Source organism: Papio anubis, chromosome 18, assembly GCF_008728515.1.
Source record: "Papio anubis isolate 15944 chromosome 18, Panubis1.0, whole genome shotgun sequence".
NCBI lineage: Eukaryota > Metazoa > Chordata > Mammalia > Primates > Cercopithecidae > Papio > Papio anubis.
In genome coordinates, this window is record NC_044993.1 from 58,668,744 (window position 1) to 58,690,041 (window position 21,298).

Genomic DNA, 21,298 nt, shown 5'->3' on the forward strand with positions numbered 1-21,298 from the left:
CAGTGGCCGGATCTCAGCTCACTGCAAGCTCCGCCTCCCGGGTTTACACCATTCTCCTGCCTCAGCCTCCTGAGTAGCTGGGATTACAGGCGCCCGCCACCATGCCCGGCTAGTTTTTTGTATTTTTTTTTAGTAGAGACGGGGTTTCACCGTGTTAGCCAGGATGGTCTCGATCTCCTGACCTCGTGATCCGCCCGTCTCGGCCTCCCAAAGTGCTGGGATTACAGGCTTGAACCACCGCGCCCGGCCCATATTTCTTACCATTGGATTCTAAGGATTCTCACCCATTCTCTTCTAGCAGTGTTTTCGGTAATTCACATGCCCTGCAATGCACCCATTTCAAGTGTGCAATTCAAGGGCTATTTGTGTATTCACAAACATGTAAAACGATCACCACAGTCAATTTGAGAACATTTGCATCAGCTCAAAAGGAAACCCCAGGCCGGATGTGGTCGCTCATGCCCATGATCCCGGCACTTCGGGAGGCTGAGGTAGGTGGGAGCAGCACTTGAGTCCAGGAGTTTGAGACCAGTCTGGGCAGCATAGCGAGACTTTTTTTTTTTTTTTTTTTTGAGACACAGTCTCACTCTGTTTCCCAGGCTGGTGTGTAGTGGTGCAATCTCAGCTCACTGCAACCTTTGCCTCCTGGGTTCAAGCAATTCTTCTGCCTTAGCCTCCCAAGTAGTTGGGACTGCAGGTGCATACCACCATACCTAGCTAATAATTGTACTTTTTAGTAAAGATGGGGTTTTGCCATGTTGGCTCAGGCTGGTCTCGAACTCCTGACCATATATGATCTGCCCACCTCAGCCTCCCAAAATACTAGGATTACAGGCGTGAGCCACCATGCCTGGCCAGAGACTCCATTTCTATAAAAAACTTTTAGAAAGTCTGAGTATGGTGGTATACACCTGTAGTCCCAGCTATCTGGGAGGCTGAGGTGAGGATTGCTTGAGCCAGGAGTTCAAGGCTGCAGTGAACTATGAAGTAGGGTGGAGAGTGGGCATTAGAGCACCACTACACTCCAGCCTGAGTGACAGCAAGACCTTGTCTCCTCCCTGCAAAAAAAATAGAAACCCCATGCCCTTTAGCCACTCCTTTCAGTCCCTGGCAACCAAAATCTACCTTCTGTCTCTATGGATTTATCTATTCTGGACATTTGTTATCAATGGAATCACAAACTATGTGGTCTGCTATGTGTCTTCTTTCACTGGGCAAGGATTCCAGGCTCATGCATGCTGTGGCATGCGTTCATACTTATTCCTTTTCAGGGCTGAATACTATTCTACTATCTGACGGATCCTTGAGAGGAGTCCAGATGTAGGGCTCAGGAGAGCACTCAAGATGCCACCTCCGGGTGACACACCAGCTGCAAGGGGTACCACCCTCCTCTGAAACCACCTGTTTTCCTTGCTGTTTGCAGAGAGAAACAGGCGGCCGCCAAGTCGCTGAAGCAGAAAGACAAGAAGCTGAAGGAAGTCTTGCTGCAGGTGGAGGACGAGCGCAAGATGGCCGAGCAGTACAAGGAGCAGGTAGCCCCCGCCGCCCAGCCTCCCTCGAGCCCCCAGCCCTCCAGCCGGCCTCCCCTACCCACTCCTCCAACTCTCCTCGACAGGCAGAGAAAGGCAATGCCAGGGTCAAGCAGCTCAAGAGGCAGCTGGAGGAGGCCGAGGAGGAGTCCCAGCGCATCAACGCCAACCGCAGGAAGCTGCAGAGGGAGCTGGATGAGGCCACGGAGAGCAACGAGGCCATGGGTCGCGAGGTGAACGCGCTCAAGAGCAAGCTCAGGTGAGGAGCCCGTGGCCCAGGAAGACCCTGTCTCTCAGGCCAGACAGAAGTGCTGGGGGCTCAGGCTCCCTTTGGCCTGCAAACACCCCCTGTGCCCACAGCCACCACTTCCTTCTGTGGTTTATTCCTGCTCCTCCTTAATCACTAAGCTTAATGTGGGCCAGGCACTGAGGCAGGCCCAGATCAGACCGGGGCCCTGCCTGGTAACAGCTTACCTTCTAGTTTCTTTAACGATCGACCATCTCCCATCCCGTCCTCCAGGTGAGGAGGAGGAAGGGGCTATCCCCACTGTCTCCTCCAGCCTCTCCTTCATTGCATCACTGAGTCTTCATGGCATCCACTGAAGCTGCACCACCACCCCTTGGCACTTCACCTCCTTGCTGACATGCTCTGCTCCTCCTTTCTCCCCCTCGGCACTGCTGCCATCTGGGCTGCATTATTCTCGGGTATGGGGGCTGTCCAGCATTCCCGTCAGTGGGAAAAAGATCCCTGAAAAGTAGCAGGTGCTTACATTCCTGGCCTCTACCCACCGGCTGCAGTAGCTCCCCACTCCACCACCCTGCAATGGGACAACCAAAAATGTCTCTAGGTGTTGCCAGAAGTCTCTAGAGATGGGAGGGTACAGCTGCCCCCCCCCCGCTGAGAATTCCTGCTATTACTGGAGTGGGGGCTGTTTTCTCTCCCACGCCTTGGTACCTTGGGGTGTCCCCACTGTTCCCAACGGCTGCTTCCACCACCCTGTCCGTACATCCCAATTGGCTCCCTGGAGGTTTTAGCTCCAGGCTTCCTGTCTCCCACGCCACTCCTCACAGTTGTCCATGATTTCAACATCCATGCAGGCAACACAGCCTCCCGGTTCCTTACTTTCCGGGTGATCCTGCTGCTTCTACCAGCCTAACCAGTGCTCCTAGGAGCCCTCACAGTTTGACCCTCAGGAATTTCATTGTCTGCCTGGCGCCACCTTTCTTTGGCTCTGTCCCCAGCAGGGTCTTCATTCCCTCAATGCCATCAGCCTCTGACCCAGTTCCAAACCAACCGTCTAGTAACCCCCATCGCGGAACCTCAACAGCCGGTTCCCCCTCTTGCATTGCTGCAATCACTTGGTGAAAGCACAACCCAAATGAAACTCAAGACTTGGCCGGGCACAGGGCTCACACCTATAACCCAGCACTTTGGGAGGCCAAGGCAGGTGGATTGCTTTGAGCTCAGGAGTTCAAGAGCACCAAGACCCTATCTCCACAAAAAGCAAACAAACAAAAATCAGCCAGGCGTGATGGCGCACACCTAAAATCCCAGCTACTCAGGAGGCAGAGGTGGGAGGATCAGTGGAGCCCCAGAGGTCAAGGCTGCAGTAAGCCATGATCTAGCCACTGCACTTACCCTGGATGAGAGACTGAGACCCTGTCTCAAAAAACCCAAAACCCATTCTCCACCTTTTCCCATAGAGCAGGCCTTGCTCAGGGGTCTTCCACACGCCTCTCTTATCTTCTCACTCTCTGCTCTTTTTACTTTTTCTTTGAACTTCTTATCGCTCCTCCCCACGGTCACTCTCAGCTGGGGACCTTACTTCCTAATTAAATCAAAAGCAGAAATGATCATGAAACGTGCACAAACTCCCACTGTCTCATCACCCTACCTCCCTGCACCTCTGCACACTTCTACTTTCTTTTCATTTCTGTGCTGAACCCTCTGGCACCAAGCAAGGCCAACACCTCCATTGGACCCAGCCCTCTTGTTCACTCAAGCACATGGCTCCAAAAATCCCTACTCTGCAAGGTTTTCTCTTTCATTTGCTCCATCAGCAAATGGAATAACCTCTTAGCCCCACATCTACCTTGCTACCCTTACTACAAAACTATGTGAATGCCGAAACCCCGTCTCTACCAAAAAATATAAAAATTAGGTGTGGCGGCACATGCCTGTAGTCCCAGCTACTCAGGAGACTGGGGCACAAGAATGGCTTAAAACCGGGAGACAGAGGTTGCAGTCCAGCCTGGGTGACAGAATGAGACTCGGTCTCAAAAAAAAAAAAAAAAGACTATGAAGAGCTGCTGGTTCCCCTCGCCCCCACCCATCACTCTCCCAGAAGCCTCCCATGAGCGACACCAATGGCCAGATGTCCTCTGACAGGGCAGCAGCATGTGACGCAGCCCATCATGCCTCTGGCCTGATTCACTTGCTTCCCTGGACTTCCTACACACCATCCTCGCCTGCTTGTCCCCCCAATCTGTGGGGTTGTCCCTCTTCCTCTCCTCTGCTGATCCCTCATCTCAAAACCTGCTTACCACCAGAGCACCCTAGGGTATCAACTTAGTTCTCTTTTGAGATGCAGTCTTGGGCTGTTGCCCAGGCTGGAGTGCAGTAGCACTATCTCAGCTCACTGCAACCTCCGCCTCCTGGTTCAAGCTATTTTCGGCTACTTTTTGTATTTTTAGTAGAGATGGGTTTCACCATGTTGCTCAGGCTGGTCTTGAACTCCTGACCTCGTGATCCACCTGCCTCGGCCTCCCAAAGTGCTGGGATTACAGGCGTGAGCCACCGCACCCGGCCTCAGTTCTCTTTTCATCTCTGTCCCCTGTTCTAGGTGAGAGGTCTCAACTAGTCTTGGCGCTTTAGAATTCCATCTATATCTAATGACTCCTCAGTTCATCTTTGAGAAGCCCTAGCTTCTTCCTAGAACCTCAGACTGGCCTCCCGTTCCCACATGGATGACTATAGGCAGCTCACACCAAACATGCTGTACCCCAAGCCCTGACTGAATGAACCTCTTCACCCCCAAACTGGCCCCTCTCTCCAGCCGAGCAGCTAAAATGAAGTTGCCAACAATTCAGATCACAAACCTCGTGATCCTTCTTAACATTTTTGTCTCCTTTATACCCTACATCCTATCTGTGGGAGAGAATCTGGTCAACGTGCCCTAAACAATCCTGCCCAGGCTGGGTGCAGTGGCTCACCCCTGTAATCCCAGCACTTTGGGAGGCCAACACAGGTAGATCACTGGAGGTCAGGAGTTCAAGGCCAGCCTGATCAACATGGTGAAATGCTGTCTCTACTAAAAATACAAAAATCAGCCAGGTGTAGTGGGGCGCGCCTGTAATCCCAGCTACTCGGGAGGCTGAGGCAGGAGGATCGCTTGAAGCTGGGAGGCAGAGGTTACAGTGAGCCAAGATTGTGTCGCTGCACTTCAGCCTGGGTGACAGAGCAAAATTCAATCTCCAAAAAAAAAAAATCTCCAATGTCTAGGATAGCACCAGGCAAAGTGAACCTTTATCCCTCGGGTCCTAGATATTTCCCCCGCTTCATTCTCATACCACCACAGCCATGTGCTAAACCTCTTACCACCTTTAATACCGATGACTTGATCTTTTCTTTTTAATTAAGTTTTAACCATACATGCATATAATTGCAAATAAAACATACCACCCCTATATATTTAAACCAGCATCACCTCTATCAACCGGTCACAGTGAAATTAATACGATGAAAAGAGTATCAAGTTCAGTATCTAGCTACTGTGGCCACAACTTCATCACCAAGACCTGAAGGCTACTTCTCCATTATAAAGGGAGTGACGACAGCCATTAGCCCCAAATAGACTCTCTCTGACATAATAATTAGACCTGTTTTTAAAAAGTTGGGAAGGAAATGACTTTCTCAGGGTGCAGTTCAGTTACCGCATGGCATGCCCGGAAGCCATCGGAAATCACCTCTAGAGTTTGGGGACCACTGCACGAGACAGGGAAAAGTCCAAACCCCTCTGAAAAGGGGAAGAGAGCAGCTGAAGCAGGGCACCAATCCTTCAGGGAAGAGCCCCACTCGTTGAAGGGCGAGGACTTGTTGGCCTCTCATGGACAGGAGAGAAACGAGGCCTAAGCTCCCACAGTACAGCTGGGGCCTGGAAGCATCTCCCATGATTGAGGAGGAGAGCTGCTGTCACCGTGAAGACTCTTAGGAGCCAGGTGCGGTGGCTCTCGCCTGTAATCCCAGCACTTTGGAAGGCCGAGGTGGGCAGATCACCTGAGGTCAGGAGTTCGAGACTAGCCTGGCCAACATGGTGAAACCCTGTCTCTACTAAAAGCACAAAAGTTAGCTGGGTGTGGTGGTGGATGCCTGTAATCCCAGCTACTCGGGAGGCTGAGGCAGGAGACTCACTTGCAACCCAGGAGATGGAGGCTGCAGTGAGCCAAGATCACGCCACTACACTCCAGCCTTCAGAGCAAGACTCTGTCCCCAAAAAAAAAAAAACCCTCGGACGTGCTCTGCTGGCAGCCGGTCCCCTGCCCCTCCTGAGAGGCTGGGCTGAGGGATGGGGACACAGCCACTCTGACTCTCTACCCCACTGCTGTCTCTGGTTCCCTTTCTCAGGCCCAGTGATTTTTTTAATTTTTATTTTTATTATTTATTTTCAGACAGAGTCTAGCTCTGTCGCCCGGCTGGAGTGCAGTGGCGTGATCCCAGTTCACTGCAACCTCCGCCTCACGGGTTCAAGCAATTCTCCTGCCTTAATCTCTCAAGTAGCTGGGATTCAGGAGCGCACCACCATGTCCAGCTAATTTTTGTATTTTTAGTAGAGACAGGGTTTTACCATGTTGTCCAGGCTGGTCTCAAACTCCTGGCCTCACATGATCTGCCTGCCTTGGCCTCCCAAAGTGCTGGGGTTACAGGCATGAGCCACTGCGCCCGGCCGGCCCAGTGATTCTTGAGCACACACTGGATATCCCCTGTGGGCTCTGTCCCAGACACCTGAGCCTTTTTGGGCAGCCAAGGGCAGAGTGGAACAAAAAGACCGTTTTTGCCAGTTCCGACATGAACACACACGTAATGCAGGTAGAAGGTCTGTCCTGCCTTTTTTAGGTGCACAAAAACATAAAACCGGGCACTAGGGTCCTAAGGGAGGTTGGTAAGCATGCCTGGCTCCTCAGCCAAGAAGGAATTGCAGTGCGAATTTCACCAAGTTTTATCAGCTAGACACATCTCAACACAAGCCTTACTCTAAAGCCAGACCCACTTACCTACCACTTGGTACACTGCCGGTTACCTCCGACAAGAGCCGCACAAGGCCTCCACCTCTCCCCTCTTGCTAGAGGCCCCAAAGCGAATGAAGAGCAACTAATCATTAATCAAGGGAGATGTGGCTGCAGGTGCCTTGCCTGGGGCTTCTTGGCTTCTGTTCCGACACTGATTTTTCAAACTCACTTGCTCAAATGCTTTTACTTCCTTGAACAGGTATAGGAGGTTCTTAAAAGTAGCTCTAAAGGACAGACATTTTCTTTTCTATTTAAAAAACTAGGCCGGGTACGGTGGCTCACACCTGTTATCTCAGCACCTTGGGAGGCCGAGGTGGGTGGATCACCTGAGGTCAGGAGTTCGAGACCAGGCTGGCCAACGTGGTGAAACTCCATCTCTACTAAAAATACAAAAATTAGCCGGCCATGGTGGTGCGCTCCTGAATCCCAGCTACTAGGGAGGCTGAGGCAGGAGAATCGCTTGAACCCAGGAGGCGGAGGTTGCGGTTAGCAGAGATAGATCACGCCACTGCACTCCATCCTGGGTGACAGAGTATCAAAAAACTGCTTATCCTTTCATGTACCAGCCTCACCAAGGGCTCTTGGTATCAGATGATTCACTGCAAGGTTGACTTAAGGATGCCTTTAATGCCAGGTGTGGTGGTTCATGCCTGTAATCCCAAATCCCAGCACTTTGGGAGGCCAAGGCAGGAGGATCACTTGATGTCAGGAGTTCGAGACCAGCCTGGCCACCATAGTGCAATCCCATCTATACTAAAAATACAAAAATTAGCCAAGCATGGTGGGGCATGCCTGTAATCCCAGCTACTTGCAAGGCTGAGGTGAGGGGATCGCTTGAATCAGGGACTTAGAGGTGGCAGTGAACCAAGATCGCAGCCCTGCACTCCAGCCTGGGAGACAGAGCAAGACTCCATCTCAAAAAAGAGTGCCTTTACTTATTAAATCAAAGCAAATGTCTTTAACAATTAAGAATATACTTAACTGGGCTCCTTTTCGTTTGCTGATGGTAACCTCCGGGGATTCTCTCTCTGTTTCAGAGGGCCCCCCCAACAGGAAACTTCGCAGTGATGCACCAGGTACCATGCCTTCAGCTTCGCAGCTGTGTGTTGTCTCAGTATCCATTTCCTTTCTGCCCAGTGCGCCCCTCTGCCCACCCCGATTTTTAAACCCTTGCACATTTCCACGAAATTCCTGCAAAATCTGAAGGCTTGGATATCTTAGTGCAAAGCTGTCTTTCATTGAAACCAAGATCAGGATGACAAATTGACCTCATCTCTTGACCCACTGTCCTTCCTGCCTCTGGCCAGTGCATGTGACATGACACCCAACAGTGTGCCCTTATCACTGCATCTTGACGAGATGTCAGAGGCTGTGTGTGGCTTGGATTTTTCTTCATGCCAAAAGCCACTCTTACACTGTCAGGGCACTCAGCAGTGCTGTCCTCCCTTGTCCAGTGAAGATACTCCACTGAGTGAATGACAGTTCCACTATTTGGGCACATTCCTAGAGAATGTACTTGGCTTCTAGTTGGCTGGTCTGGGTCACAAGTCAGAAATCACAAAGTTCATGGTAACTGCAGCGCAGCAACCAGTCCTCCCACGATTCAGCTTTCACAGGCTTGTCCGCAAAGGAAATGAGCTCACTGCGATGTCTGACAAATGCCGGGGGCTGCACGTGGCTTGAGTGATGTCTAACTACGAACTGCATTTTCAGCACATGGGGTGGAAGCTGACCACCGCAAAGCCAAGCACAGTCCTGGCAGAGCCGTTTCTGGAGACTTCACGGGCACGTACTGTTCAGGGAATGGGGAATGGACACCCGAGACTCGAGGATGTACACAGGGCCCTTCCCAAGAAAGCACAAAGAGGTCTCTGCTTCTCTGGGACTTGAAAAACTTTTTTGAGACGGAGTCTCGTTGTCTCCCAGGCTGGAGTGCAATGGCGCAATCTTGGCTCACTGCAACCTCCGCCTCCCGGATTCAAGCGATTCTCCTACCTCAGCCTTCTGAGTAGCTGGGATTACAAGAACCCGCCACCTCGCCCAGCTAATTTTTGTATTTTTATTAGAGAGAGGATATCACCAGGTTGGCCAGGCTGATCTCCAACTCCTGACTTCAGGTGATCCGTGCACCTTGGCCTCCCAAAATGCTGGGATTACAGGCATGACGGACAACTTTTCATAGGTGAAGTTAGGCAATGTGGATCTGACTTCTTTCACCTCACGGAGAGGCCAAACCAACCGTCATTTGTGTGCATCTTCATTTTTGGAGAATCTCAGCTTTGCTGTCACCACCAAAATACTTAAATTTTAGCATGGAGTGAGGTCTTGTTAAGAGCCAGTTTTGTGAGGGAGCAGATGAGGCTCTGGGACATTTCGAGCAGCTCTCCTGCCAGCTCATTGGGATCACAGGATAAGTCGAATTCCAGGGTTGGCTGAAGTGCAGAACCCACCAGTCAGTGGGAAACCAAGTCCTTGCAAAGCAGCAGGTGCTTACATTCAAGTTGATTCCTGAGGCCTTGGATAAGTTGGGTCCAGGAATAGAATCCAAATACTAGGCCAGGCACAGTGTCTCACGCCTATAATCCCAGCACTTCGGGAGGCCAAGGCAGATGAATCACTTGAGGTCAGGAGTTCAAGACCAGCCTGGCCAACATGGTGAAACCTCGTCTCTCCTAAAAACACAAAAATTAGCCAGGTGAGGTGGCACACATCTGTAGTCCCAGTTACTCAGAAGGTTGAGGCAAAAGAATCGCTTGAACCTGAGAGACAGAGGCTGCAGTGAGCTAACATTGCACCACTGCCCTCTAGCCTGGGTGAGACAGTGAAACTCCATCTCAAAAAAACCCACAAAAAACCAGATTCTCCAGGATCAGACCCTTGAAGAAAACCTTTAGAGGGGGTCCCTTAGTTCCTGTAACAGGTATAGTTGGTGCCAACCTTGGTCTAGGATTTGAAACCAGTTCCAAGAAAAGCACTTGAGCCAAAACAGAGTGTCTTGCAGGCTGACAGCCAAGCAAGCAGCTTCCAATGACCCAGGGCACAATGTATTTCTTAGGTCAAGGGAGCAAATTTATCCATTAAGCTTTTCCAGTTAGCAAATGGACTCTTCCAAGAGCCAAAAAGTGTGTGCCTGGAGCACTGATGAGGAGGTTAGGGACTACTTCTCAGCTCCAGGTTAGCTCATCTGGTTTTTTTTTTTTTTTTTAAAGACAGTCTTGCTGTCACCCAGGCTGAAGTGCAGTGGCGCAATGTTGGCTTACTGCAGCCTTTGCTTCCTGGGTTCAAGCGATTCTCCTGCCTCAGCCTCCTGTGTAGTTGGGATGACAGGCGCCCACCACCACGCCCGGCTAATTTTGTATTTTTAGGAGAGATGGGGTTTCACCATGTCGGCCAGGATGGTCTCCAACAAATGACCTCAAAAGCGATCTACCCTGCCTCGGCCTTCCAAAGTGCTGGGATTACAGGCGTGAGCTGCTGCACCCGGCCAGCCCATCAGGTTTTGAACCTGGAGTTAAAACTGTAAGGAAGCGAGCTGTGTGGGGAGCGTACAGGGAATGGCCAAACTGCTGCTGCTGTCTGCTCTGAATTTGGGGATCCTTCTGAGTCAAGTGCTTGCAAGACAGTGCTAAAAGAAAGACTTGAGGGTCACGTCTAGAGAGAGAAGGATGGAGAGTTCTCTAGCACGGCTGCAAGTCCAGAAGCTTCTCTGTGAAGCTGGACTATGAGTGTTTACTTTGGAGTGGCTGCAACTTTTAAGTCTTTATTCCTGATTCCTGCACTGCCGGAAGCCCCCTCCTTTACAGCCAGGTGGGCTTTCCCAGCTGGGGCCTCTCCCATCTTCTGTCAACAAAAGGGTCATATTGGGAGTTCCTCTTCTCAGCGATCATGAGTCTCTGGGTCTTGCTTACACCTCTAATCTTACCTGTCTTGAGTTGTTCCTTTTTTTGAGACAAAGTCTCGCACTGTAGCCCAGGCTGGAGTGCAGTGGCGCCATCTCAGCTCACTGCAAGCTCCACCCCCCAGGTTCATGCCATTCTCCTGCCTCAGCTTCCGAGTAGCTGGGACTACAGGCCCCCGCCACCACACCTGGCTGATTTTTTTTGTATTTTAGTAGAGACGGGGTTTCACCACGTTAGCCAGGATGGTCTTGATCTCCTGACCTCGTGATCCGCCCGATTCGGCCTCCCAAAGTACTGGGATTACAGGCGTGAGCCACTGCACCCGGCCGAGTTGTTCCTTTTGACTAAAGAATCAGTCACTGAGTTGTGTTCATCCTTGTGGCTTCTTGTCCAGCCTTTGTGTAGGGAGCAAAAGTCTGCTTGCTTCTTTGATGTCCTAAAATAAGACCTGTCTTCCAATTCAGGTCAAACAAGGCCACATGGCCAGAACCCAACATGATTATTTGTTGCAGTCGCTGAAAAGAGTTAAGTGTTTCTTCCAAACAGTGCAGGTCAGCAGCAAGGCGGGTCTGATTTTTCCTCCTCCTGCCCACTCCCTTCCTCCTACCCAAAGTCTCCCCTCACATGACCAGCCCTTCTTGTGAAGTCGAGGTGATAAACTTAGAGAACCAGGGCAGAGAGGAGATGGGAGTAGTAAGGGGAGAGAGAGGGGTGTCCTACCGGCTGGAGCTAAAATCCACCTCGGAGGCCAGGCGCACTGGCACACACTTCTAATCCCAACACTTCGAGAGGCTGAGACAGGTGGATTGTTTGAGGCCAGGAGTTCGAGATCACTCCGCGTCACATGGGAAAATCCCCCCTCTACTAAAAATACAAAAATTAGCGAGGAGTGGCGGTGTGTGCGTGCCTGTATGCCCAGCTACTCAGGAGGCTGAGGTTTAAGGATTGCGGGAACCCAGGAGGCGGAGGTTGCAGTGAGCCAAGATCATGCCACAGCACTCCAACCCGGGTGACAGAGACTCTTGTCTTCAAATTTTTTTAAATCCACTTTGGAGGCCAGGTGTGGTGGCACACACCTGTAATGCCAGCACTTTGGGACGCCAAGTTAGGAGCACTGCTTGAGCCCAGGAGTTCAAGACCCTCTTGGGCAACAATATCAAGACCTCATCTCAATAAAATAATCCACCTTGGATTAACACGTATCATCTCCTTTTCTGATAATCATTGGGCACCCGTTTTATGCCATGTGTGGTGTGTTCCACGGTCAGCAAAACAGATGCAGCAGTCCCTGCGGTAGGGAAGACTCAGTCCAGGAAGCTCCACACCAGCAAGAGGCGCCGTCCCGCCTTTTAACCAGGGAGCCCCTCTGTGTTCCTCACCTCCCCGTCTCTCAAGGCTGCCCTTGTCCATTTCACCTTCCAATTCAAACCTTGAAAATCCACCTCTAAGGCGAATGGGGGTGAGGACATACAGAAGAGAAACAGTATGTTCTCTCTTCATCTCTGCCCCGTGGGCTATGAATAAAGTCAGAAGACAAAATCCCCTACTTGGTTTTTGGGTTTTTTTCCTATTCTAAATCAAAGACCAGAATCCTGGGGGTTCTCAAATGACCAAGCCTGACATTTTTAAAAGCAGATAGTCTTGCTTTGAAAAACCTTTTCCACTCCCCACAACCAATTTCAGCTGATTAAATTCAATCAATCATGCCTTAAGACTGGCCAGGATTTGTTGACTTCAACTTGAATATCTGCATCTTATTTGTGCCGTGTTTTCTGCCATTAAAAAATAGATGTCTATTGCCATAGGACTACAGCTACAAGTTTAAAATAGATTTATAAAAAATCTATCCCAACCATGAAGGTTTCTTTGCTAAGGAAATATGTTTCCTTACAACCCACAGGCGAGGAAACGAGACCTCTTTCGTTCCTTCTAGAAGGTCTGGAGGACGTCGAGTTATTGAAAATGCAGATGGTTCTGAGGAGGAAATGGACACTCGAGATGCAGACTTCAACGGAACCAAGGCCAGTGAATAAGCAACTGTCTAGAGTTTTGCACCACGGCAAGAAAAACCAAAAACCAAAGAACCCGAAACAAAGCAAAACCCAGCAGACTGTACTTAGCATTGTCTAAATCCATTCTCAAATTCCAAACATCACAGACACCTTTCACACAAGAAATACAAAAACCACCACCCTCCAGCCTGGGCAACGTAGTGAAATCTTGTCTATCCAAAAATTTAAAAATAAGCTGGGCGTGGTGGTACACGCCTGTGGTCCCAGCTACTATGGAGGCTGAGCCAGGAGGATCGCTCGAGCCCAGGAGTTCGAAAATGCAGTGAGCTGTAATTGCATCACTGTACTCCAGCCTGGGCAACAGAGATCCTATCTCAACAACCCCCACCCCCACTACCCCTGTATGCTAGGTATAAATTGAATTTTGTATGATGTAAGGGATGAGAAAAACCCAACAGGAAACAGACACATCCTCCAGTTCTATGGATTGTGCAGACATTGAGTTTCTAGAAAAACATATCCATGGTAACTGGTCCCTGGCAATTTTGTTTACATGAAATGGGGAGAAAGTCACCGAAATGGGTGTCGCTGCCACCCCCCCCCCACTTCATTCCCTAACCTGCGAACCTTTCCAACTTCTCACATCAGGCCTTTGAGACTTCTTTCCTCCTCTCCTGGTTTCCACACCTCAGACACGCACAGTTCACCAAGTGCCTTCTGTAGCCACATGAATTGAAAAGGAGACGCTGCTCCCACGGAGGGAAGCAGGAATGCTGCACTGTTTACACCCTGACTGTGCTTAGAAACACCTTCACTAATAAACGGTTATAAATCACAGTGTCGTTGGCTGTTCTGTTGAGCTGTCTTCTAGAGAGGAAAAGAAATTGGGGAAAGCTGGGTTTTGCTTCATTGTCCCAAAGACTCTCTGATGTCAGGGTTATTTCATGAATGGAGAAACTGAGGCCTAGAGAGGTGAAATCAATTGCCTATGACCCCACAGCCAGTAAAAGAGCAGAGCAGAGATGCAAAGCGAGACTGTCTAAGGGGGTTATTGGGCCGTTCGGCGGGGTGGGCGGGGGAAGAGAAATAAGGTGATGTGTGGTCCAAGGGCCACTGCCCCCCGCCTTGAAGATGACTGGGAAGAACATCTTCACTCATCAAAACCAGTATCATATGAAAAATACAGGATTTCCTTGATTTTTTAAGTTAAAACACAAGGTCTTCCCAATGAGTCAGTAAACACTTTCTACAAAAGGTCAGATGGTGGCTGGGTACAGTGGCTCACACCTGTAATCCCAGCACTTTGGGAGGCTGAGATGGCAAGATCACTTGAGGCCAGGAGTTGGAAACCAGCCTGGCTGAGAGAGACCCCCTTTCCTATAAAAAAAAAAAGTTTTTGTAAGTAAACCAGGCAGGATAGTACACACCTGTACTCCCAACTAATTGGAAGGCTGAGGCAGGAGGATGTGAGCCAGGAGTTCGAGGCTGCAGTGAGTTATGATCACGCCACTGCACTGCAGCCTAGAACAGTAAGACCCTGTCTCACACACCACCACCACCCAGTCAGATAGTATTTTAGCCTTTACAGGCTACATACGGTCTTGCCAAATATTCATTTTTTAAAACAACCCTTAAAAACATAATAAATCATTCTTAGAGTAAGGGCCATAAAAACAAGCTGTAGACCCTATCCTTCTTTCAGCTTGAGTGTTTTAGACAGACATGCCTGCAAGGCTCTGCTCAACACAAACGATGCGGTAAACCACCAACTCCGTGGGATCGGACAGATTTGGGAGACCGGAAACATGGCAACGGAGGACTCCACCCTGCGACCAGATGCTAATATGCCTTGAATGACGCACAAACACATCCCATGTACATTTCTAAAAACCTGGCTTGAATAGAAAATTTTAAAAAGATTTTTTCACATTGTATGATTTGGCTAAAAAAAGTTTTTCACCACTCTATGAGAAAACATGGAAGTACAAACATACAACGCCTCTTTGACCAACAGCCCAAACCAGTTCAACATTCACTTCTCTTGATTTTATTGATCTTTTAAAAAAATAAAAGGACATCTTTTATGGATACAGGTTAGGGTGTTTCTAGGGTAAGAAACCCACCATCGCAGTTTAATTCTCTGCGGAATTTCAGTAGCACTTGGAAAGTTCTGCTTTCAACCTGAAATTTTTGCTGTTTTTCCAGAAAATAACTTAGTAACAAAATGAAGGCCGTGAAGCTGCAGGCACGCTCCAGAAATTAGTGTGTTCTTTAACTTGTGTCCCAAAGAGACAGCAGTTCCTAATACGCAGTGATGAGTGGACACACCGTGGTGTGTTGGAAATCCCGTGTTCACGTCTTTGACAAGGAGGCCTCCAACAATGATCTCGTGCTTTATTCTTATTTGAAGATCACCCTGGTTACTTCATTATGACTTTGAATGAAGTCCTGCTTAGTGGCTGCATTACCATGGCCACCCCCAAAGACCCCTCGGGGTCCTGAGGCAGAATTCCCCCCGCCCCACCAGGGGACTCAGGAAAATGACTGACTGCAGTTTGCCAAAAGAGGACAGATTTCCCACTGACGCTGGTTGGTCTGGAAGATTACTCTGAAAACTCAAACACACCTCTAGAAATCTCAATGAGAAGAAGGCTACAGTCTCAGAGGTTTATGCCGCTTTTTTTTTTTTTTTTTGGGGACACGGAGACTCGCTCTGTTGCCCAGGCTGGAGCACAGTAGCGCCATCTTGGCTCACTGCAACCTCCGCCTCCCAGGTTCAAGCAATTCTCCTGCCTCACCCTCCCAAGTAGCTGGAATTACAGGTGCCCACCACTGCACCCAGCTAATTTTTTGTATTATTAGTAGAGATGGGGTTTCACCATGTTGGCCAGGCTGGTCTTGAACTCCTGACCTCAGGTAATCCACCCACCTTGGCCTCCCAAAGTGCTGGGATTATAGGCCTAAGCCACCACGCCCGGCCTATTCCACAGTTTTTAAAAGGGCATGTGACCGTTCTGTTCTTGGTTATTAGACATGATTTCAGTACACCACAAAGCACTGGGAGATTTTGTTCTGGAAGACAATTCCAGCTGGTTGGGGGCTGGGGGAAGAGTCTCTGAGAGAAGCTCCATCCCACATTTAAGGAGACTTGGGACATTAACACCACCTGTCAAGACCAATCGGGGCCAGGCACGGTGACTCACGCCTGTAATTCCAGCACTATGGCAGGCTGAGACGGGAGGATCACTTGAGGCCAGGAGTTCAAGACCAGCCTGGCCAACATGGTGAAACTCCGTTTCTCACTAAAAATACAAAATTAGCGGGTGTAGTGGTACACTCCTGTAGTCCCAGCTACTCAGGAGGCTGAGATAGGAGAATCATTTGAACCTGGGAGGCAGAGGCTGCAGTGAGCCGAAATCGCACCACTGCACTCCAGCCTGGACGAGACAAGGCAAGAGCATGACTGTCTCAAAAGAGTAAGAAAAAAATTTAAAAAGACCAATCAGGACTCTGCTTGGCTTAGCTCAACATGATGGGGTATGGGAGCAACGGTTCACGCTTGAAATCCTAGCACTCTGGGAGCCCGAGGTGGGAAGATCACTTGAGGCCAGGAGTTCAAGACCACCCTGGGCAACATGGGAAAATCCCATCTCTACTAAAAATACAAAAAATTTAGCCAGGCGTGGTGGTGGGTGCCTGTAAATCCTAGCTACCTGGAAGACTCAGGCACAAGAACGGTTTGAACCCAGGAGGCGGAGGCTGCAGTGAGCTGAGATCATGCCACTGCACTCCAGCCTGGGCGACAGAGTGAGACTCTATCTCAAAAACAGAAACAACAGGGTAGCCTCATCACCAACACCTTAGAGCCCTTCCCAGAGAGCCCCATTTGTCCCTCTTTGCAATGCACACAGTGGCAGGCAGGGATGAGGAGACATTTCCCAGGGACAAACCCCAGAGCACAGGTGATGGCCTCAGTCATTGGCTTGGGCCGCAAAGCGAACTATGGAGACTGCTCTTATTTCTCAAACTAACTTAAAATAAAACCTAGTGTAAAAAAGACGACAAAAGGGAACGACTCCCACCGACACCAAGAGCTTCAGCTTCCGTGGTTTTCCTAAAGCAACATCTTGACTACCCCCTGGGCTGACGGCAGCGGCGATGAAGACATGTGTGAAGGCGGCTTCCCAAATTCCAGGCGCTTCCCCAACCTTCAGACAGAGCAAACCAAATTAAGCTGACATGACAGCTGTGACAAACTGGCTAGCACCGGGGCCCACAGAGTTATAAGGGTGAACATCAAGAGTCGGGAGCAGGGTCTCACAGGGTCTCAATTTTCTCTCCTGTGAAATGAAGAAGAGGACACTGGCTACCTGGGCTCTCAGATTCCAAGGTCACGCAAAACGCCCAGTCTCAGATCCACTAGAAAAATCCATCTCTTACCTATTGTTTGTTTATTTTACAGCCTGGGCAACACAGTGAGACCCTGTCTCTACAAAAAATGCAAACAAAAATTAGCTGGGTGTGGTGGTCTGCATGTGTAGTCCCAGCTACTTGGGAAGCTGAGGCAGAAGGATCGCTTGAGCCCGGAAGGTGGAGGTTGCAGTGAGCCAAGATCACGCCACTGCAGTCTAGCCTGGGTGACAGAGCGAGACCCTGTCTCAAAAAAAAAGGCCTGGCATGATGGCTCATGCTTGTAATCCCCAACGCTTGGGAGGCCAAGGTGGGAGGATCGCCTGGAAAATCAACCAGAAAACTCACCTCTAGAAATCTCAATGAGAAGCAGACTACAGTCTCAGAGGTATATTCTCAAACTCAAAGCCAGGAGGTTTGAGACCAGTCTGGGTAACATAGCAAGACTTTCTATAAAACATAAAAAAAATTAGCCAGGGGTAATGGTGTGCACCTGCAGTCCCAGCTACTTGGGAGGCTGAGGCAATATGGCTTGAGCCCAGGAAGATGAGGCTGCAGTAAGCTATGGTTGCACCACTGCACTCCAGCCTGGGCGACTCAGCAAAACCTTGTCTCAGAGAACAAAAAAAAAAAAAAAAAAGAAACCCAGAAAAATTAATTTTTTTATTTTTTTGAGAAAGAGTCTCACTCTGTTGCCCAGACTGGAGTGCAGTGGTGCAACCTTGGCTCACTGCAACCTCCAACTCCTGGGTTCAAGTGATTCTTGTGCCTCAGTCAACAGAGTAGCTGGGACTACAGGCATCCGCCACCATGCCTGGCTAATTTTCATATTTTTAGTAGAGATAGGGTTTCACCATGTTGCCCAGTTTGGTCTTGTGAACTCCTGGCCTCAAGTGATCCACCCTCTCCTCTGCCTCCTGAAGTGCTGGGATTACAGGTCTCAGCCGCTGCACCTGGCCTAAAAATCCACGTGTAAACGTCTGAAAGTTATGTGCATGCCATGGAAAAGATTCTTAGTTTCCTGCCACGTGTCTGCTACAAACCCATCAAATTCCTATGGCTTGGGGCCCAGAGAGATGGTAGTCACACACCTTGCAGAATTCTTGAATCTGAAAGCTGCCCCCCCTTTTTTTTTTTTTTTTTTCCTGAGACAAGGTCTCGCTTCATCACCCAGGCTGGAGTGCAGTGGCTGGGAACATGGCTCACTGCGGTCTCAACCTCCTGAGCTCAATTGATCCACTGGCCTCAGCCTCCCAAAGCGCTGAGATTACAAGCGCGAGCCACTGTGCCCGGCCCTGATTTTCTTTAGGCAAGAAAATCAATGACACTGTTAGAGGTCAGATCTGCGCTGTTCCATCGGGTGGCTGGTTTCAGGAACACAGTCTGGCTAGAAGTTAGTGCCAGTTTCTCAAAGGTTCTATAGATTTAAAAAGGAAAAAAAAAGGCCGGTTGCAGCAGCTCATGCTTGTAATCCCACCACTTTGGGAGGCCGAGGTGGGTGGATCACAAGGTCAGGAGATCAAGACCATCCTAACACGGTGAAACCCCGTCTCTACTAAAAATACAAAAAACTAGCTGGGCGTGGTGGCACACACCTGTAATCCCAGCTCCTCAGGGGGCTGAGGCAGGAGAATTGCTTGGACCTGGGAGGCAGAGGTTGCAGTGAGTTGAGATCATGCCACTGCACTCCAGGCTAGGCGACAGAGCAAGACCCCGTCTCAAAAAAAAAAAAAAAATCTTCAGGGGAAGCAGAGCCATGATTGATGCTCAATTCCCCAAATAAGGGCTTTATTTTTATTTAATTACTAACTTTTTGATATGGAGTCTTGCTCTGTCACCCAGGCTGCTGTGCAGAGGCACAATTTTGGCTCACTACAATCTCTGCCTCCAGGGTTCAAGTAATTCTCCTTCCTCAGCCTCCCGAGTAGCTAGGACTATAGGCACATGCTACCATGCCTGGCTAATTTTTCTATTTTTTGGTGGAGATGGGGTTTTACCAATGTTGCCCAGACTGGTTTTGAACTCCTGACCTCAAGTGATCCATCTGCCTTGGCCTCCCAGACTGCTGGGATTACAGGCGTGCAACACCACACCTGACCCAAATAACGGTTTTATAGAGGACATTCTCACAGTGTAACCATGAGTAGCAGCTGTAGAATCAAATGACAAAAATGACCCTCTTGGCCAGGCATGGTATCCCACACCTGTCGTCCCAGCACTTTGGGAGGATGAAGGGTGAGGATCGCTTGAAGTTCAGAGTTTGAGACCAAACTCAGCAACATGGCAAAACCCTGTCTCTAGAAAAAAATACAAAAACTTAGCCGGGTATGGTGGCAAACACCTGAACTCCCAGCTACTCAGGGGACTGAGGTGGGAGGACTGTTTGAGCCGGGAGGCAGAAGGTGAGCCATGATCCTGCCATCGTAGTCTAGCCTGGGTGACACTGAGACCCTGTCTCACAAAACAAGACCCTCTCTCCAGCCCTTTGTCCAAGCCACAGGACACCACCTAATGCTGCCTGCAGGGAGCAGAGGAGAGGATAAGGTTTGCTAAAATAATCCTATAATTTAAAAAGACACATGGCTGTGGGTTGGGGGTGAGTGTTTCTTGCCTGGGGCAAGCGGGTTCTCCCCGCAAGCGAGAGGTTTATTAGAAGGTACTGACCCCTTATCGCCCAAAGGCATGCTGCTGCTGCTCGGCCGTCTCTCACCGCCATCTCTGTTCTTGCTGCTCCGCCCAGAGGTTGGGCCACCTGTTCGGTTTGGGGACTGATCGTACACGAGGTTCCGGCAGGAAGCGAGTTTGGACTCCAGTGCCTGGAGAGAAATACACTTTTATCTCTCAAGTTATAGGCAAGGACTATTCTGTCTTACCTGAACCCGTACAGAAGAACGAACCCCAGACAGTGGTTCTCAAACTGCTGTGCACTGGAATTCCAAGGTGGGACCCCAAGAAGAATCCAATGTATATGCCAGTCTCAGAACCAAGCACCTTAAGTATTTGGGAGCTGGCTGGGCACAATGGCTCACACCTGTAATCCCAGCACTCTGGGAGGCCAAGGCAGGAGGATGGCTTGAGCCCAGGAGTTTAAGACCAGCCTCGGCCACAAAGTGAGATCCCATCTCAGTTTTTTTTTTTTTTTTTAAACTTTTTTAGTCAAGGTCTCACTGTGTCACCCAGGCTGGAGTGCACTGGTGAGATCACAGCTCACTGCAGCCTCAACCTTCCAGGCTCAACCAATCCCTCCCACCTCAGCCTCCTGAGCAGCTGGGATTATAGGCATCCGCAATCATGCCCAGCTAATAAAAAAAATTTTCATGCAAAAACTCTCTTAATTACAAAAAATTTTTTAAAATGTTTGGGAGCTTCCTGGAAAAAGATCACAGCTCACTGCAGCCTCAACCTCCCAGGCTCAATCCTCCCACCTCAGCCTCCTGAATAGCTAGGACTATGCACAATCATGCGCCACAAAAAAAAAAAAAAAAAAAAAAAAAAAAATTAATGAAAAAAATTTTTTTAATTACAAAGAATTGAAAAAAATGGGAGCTTTCTGGAAAATCACTAACCTAACCAATTATCCAACTCCACTCGTAGAAAGTAGGAAATCCACTTCTGGAATCCTTCACTCTTACCTTTACCTTGTTAAACCTCTGCAGAATGGCAGGAAGTTTGACAAGGACTTGGTCTGGCTGCAACAGACCCTGAGGAAACCAAAAGGACACTGACAGCACCCCAGGCTTCTCTATACTCCAACTAGGCTAAATATCGAAACGCGGACCTGTTTCTAGAATAGCAAACCAGGCAGCCAAAAGCCAGGAGTAAGAACACAGAAGAAATGAGTTGCAAGCTTCTACTAAGTTGCAGCTATGAATACACTGTGTACAGTGACAGCTTGGTAGGAGTTAAATGATGTGGCCTTCCAGGAATCATTTTTAAAAATAAACTACAAAGAATACCTATGTTATTGCTTAAGCACAAAAGGATCCCTCCCTGTAATTAACATAAAAGCTGAAAGGCCAAGTTCTTTACCTTAGGCTTTCAAGACTGATTGATTGATTGAGATCAAGTCTCACTGTCACCCAGTGGCACGATCTCAGCTCACTGCAACATTTTTCTCCCGGATTCAAGCAATTTTCCTGCCTCAGCCTCCCAAGTAGCTGGG

General features: G+C 49.4%; 2 protein-coding genes across 11 annotated transcripts in view; one reads left to right on the forward strand and one right to left on the reverse strand.

Annotated features, from left to right (window-relative positions):
• Positions 1-13,563, forward strand: part of MYH11 (myosin heavy chain 11) — a 156,167-nt gene extending 142,604 nt beyond the window's left edge. For 3 of the 6 annotated variants that reach the window (XM_017953215.3, XM_021931781.2, XM_021931780.2), the window contains 3 exons: positions 1,424-1,532; positions 1,616-1,788; positions 12,615-13,563. In XM_017953215.3, the coding sequence (XP_017808704.1) occupies positions 1,424-1,532; positions 1,616-1,788; positions 12,615-12,747 (415 nt within the window). In that variant the 3' untranslated portion in view covers positions 12,748-13,563. Of the gene's footprint in view, positions 1-1,423; positions 1,533-1,615; positions 1,793-7,852; positions 7,892-12,614 lie in introns of those variants that run through there. The other 3 variants (XM_021931782.2, XM_021931783.2, XM_021931784.2) reach the window with 2 other exon arrangements.
• NDE1 (nudE neurodevelopment protein 1) overlaps positions 1-21,298 on the reverse strand; it is an 82,670-nt gene that overhangs the window by 9,874 nt on the left and 51,498 nt on the right. For 3 of the 5 annotated variants that reach the window (XM_009196069.4, XM_009196068.4, XM_009196070.3), the window contains exons 8-9: positions 19,801-19,952; positions 2,004-2,277 (exon numbers count right to left, since the gene is read on the reverse strand). In XM_009196069.4, coding sequence (XP_009194333.2) covers positions 2,106-2,277; positions 19,801-19,952 — 324 coding nt within the window. In that variant the 3' untranslated portion in view covers positions 2,004-2,105. Of the gene's footprint in view, positions 1-2,003; positions 2,278-16,808; positions 17,067-19,800; positions 19,953-21,298 lie in introns of those variants that run through there. The other 2 variants (XM_009196066.4, XM_009196071.4) reach the window with 2 other exon arrangements.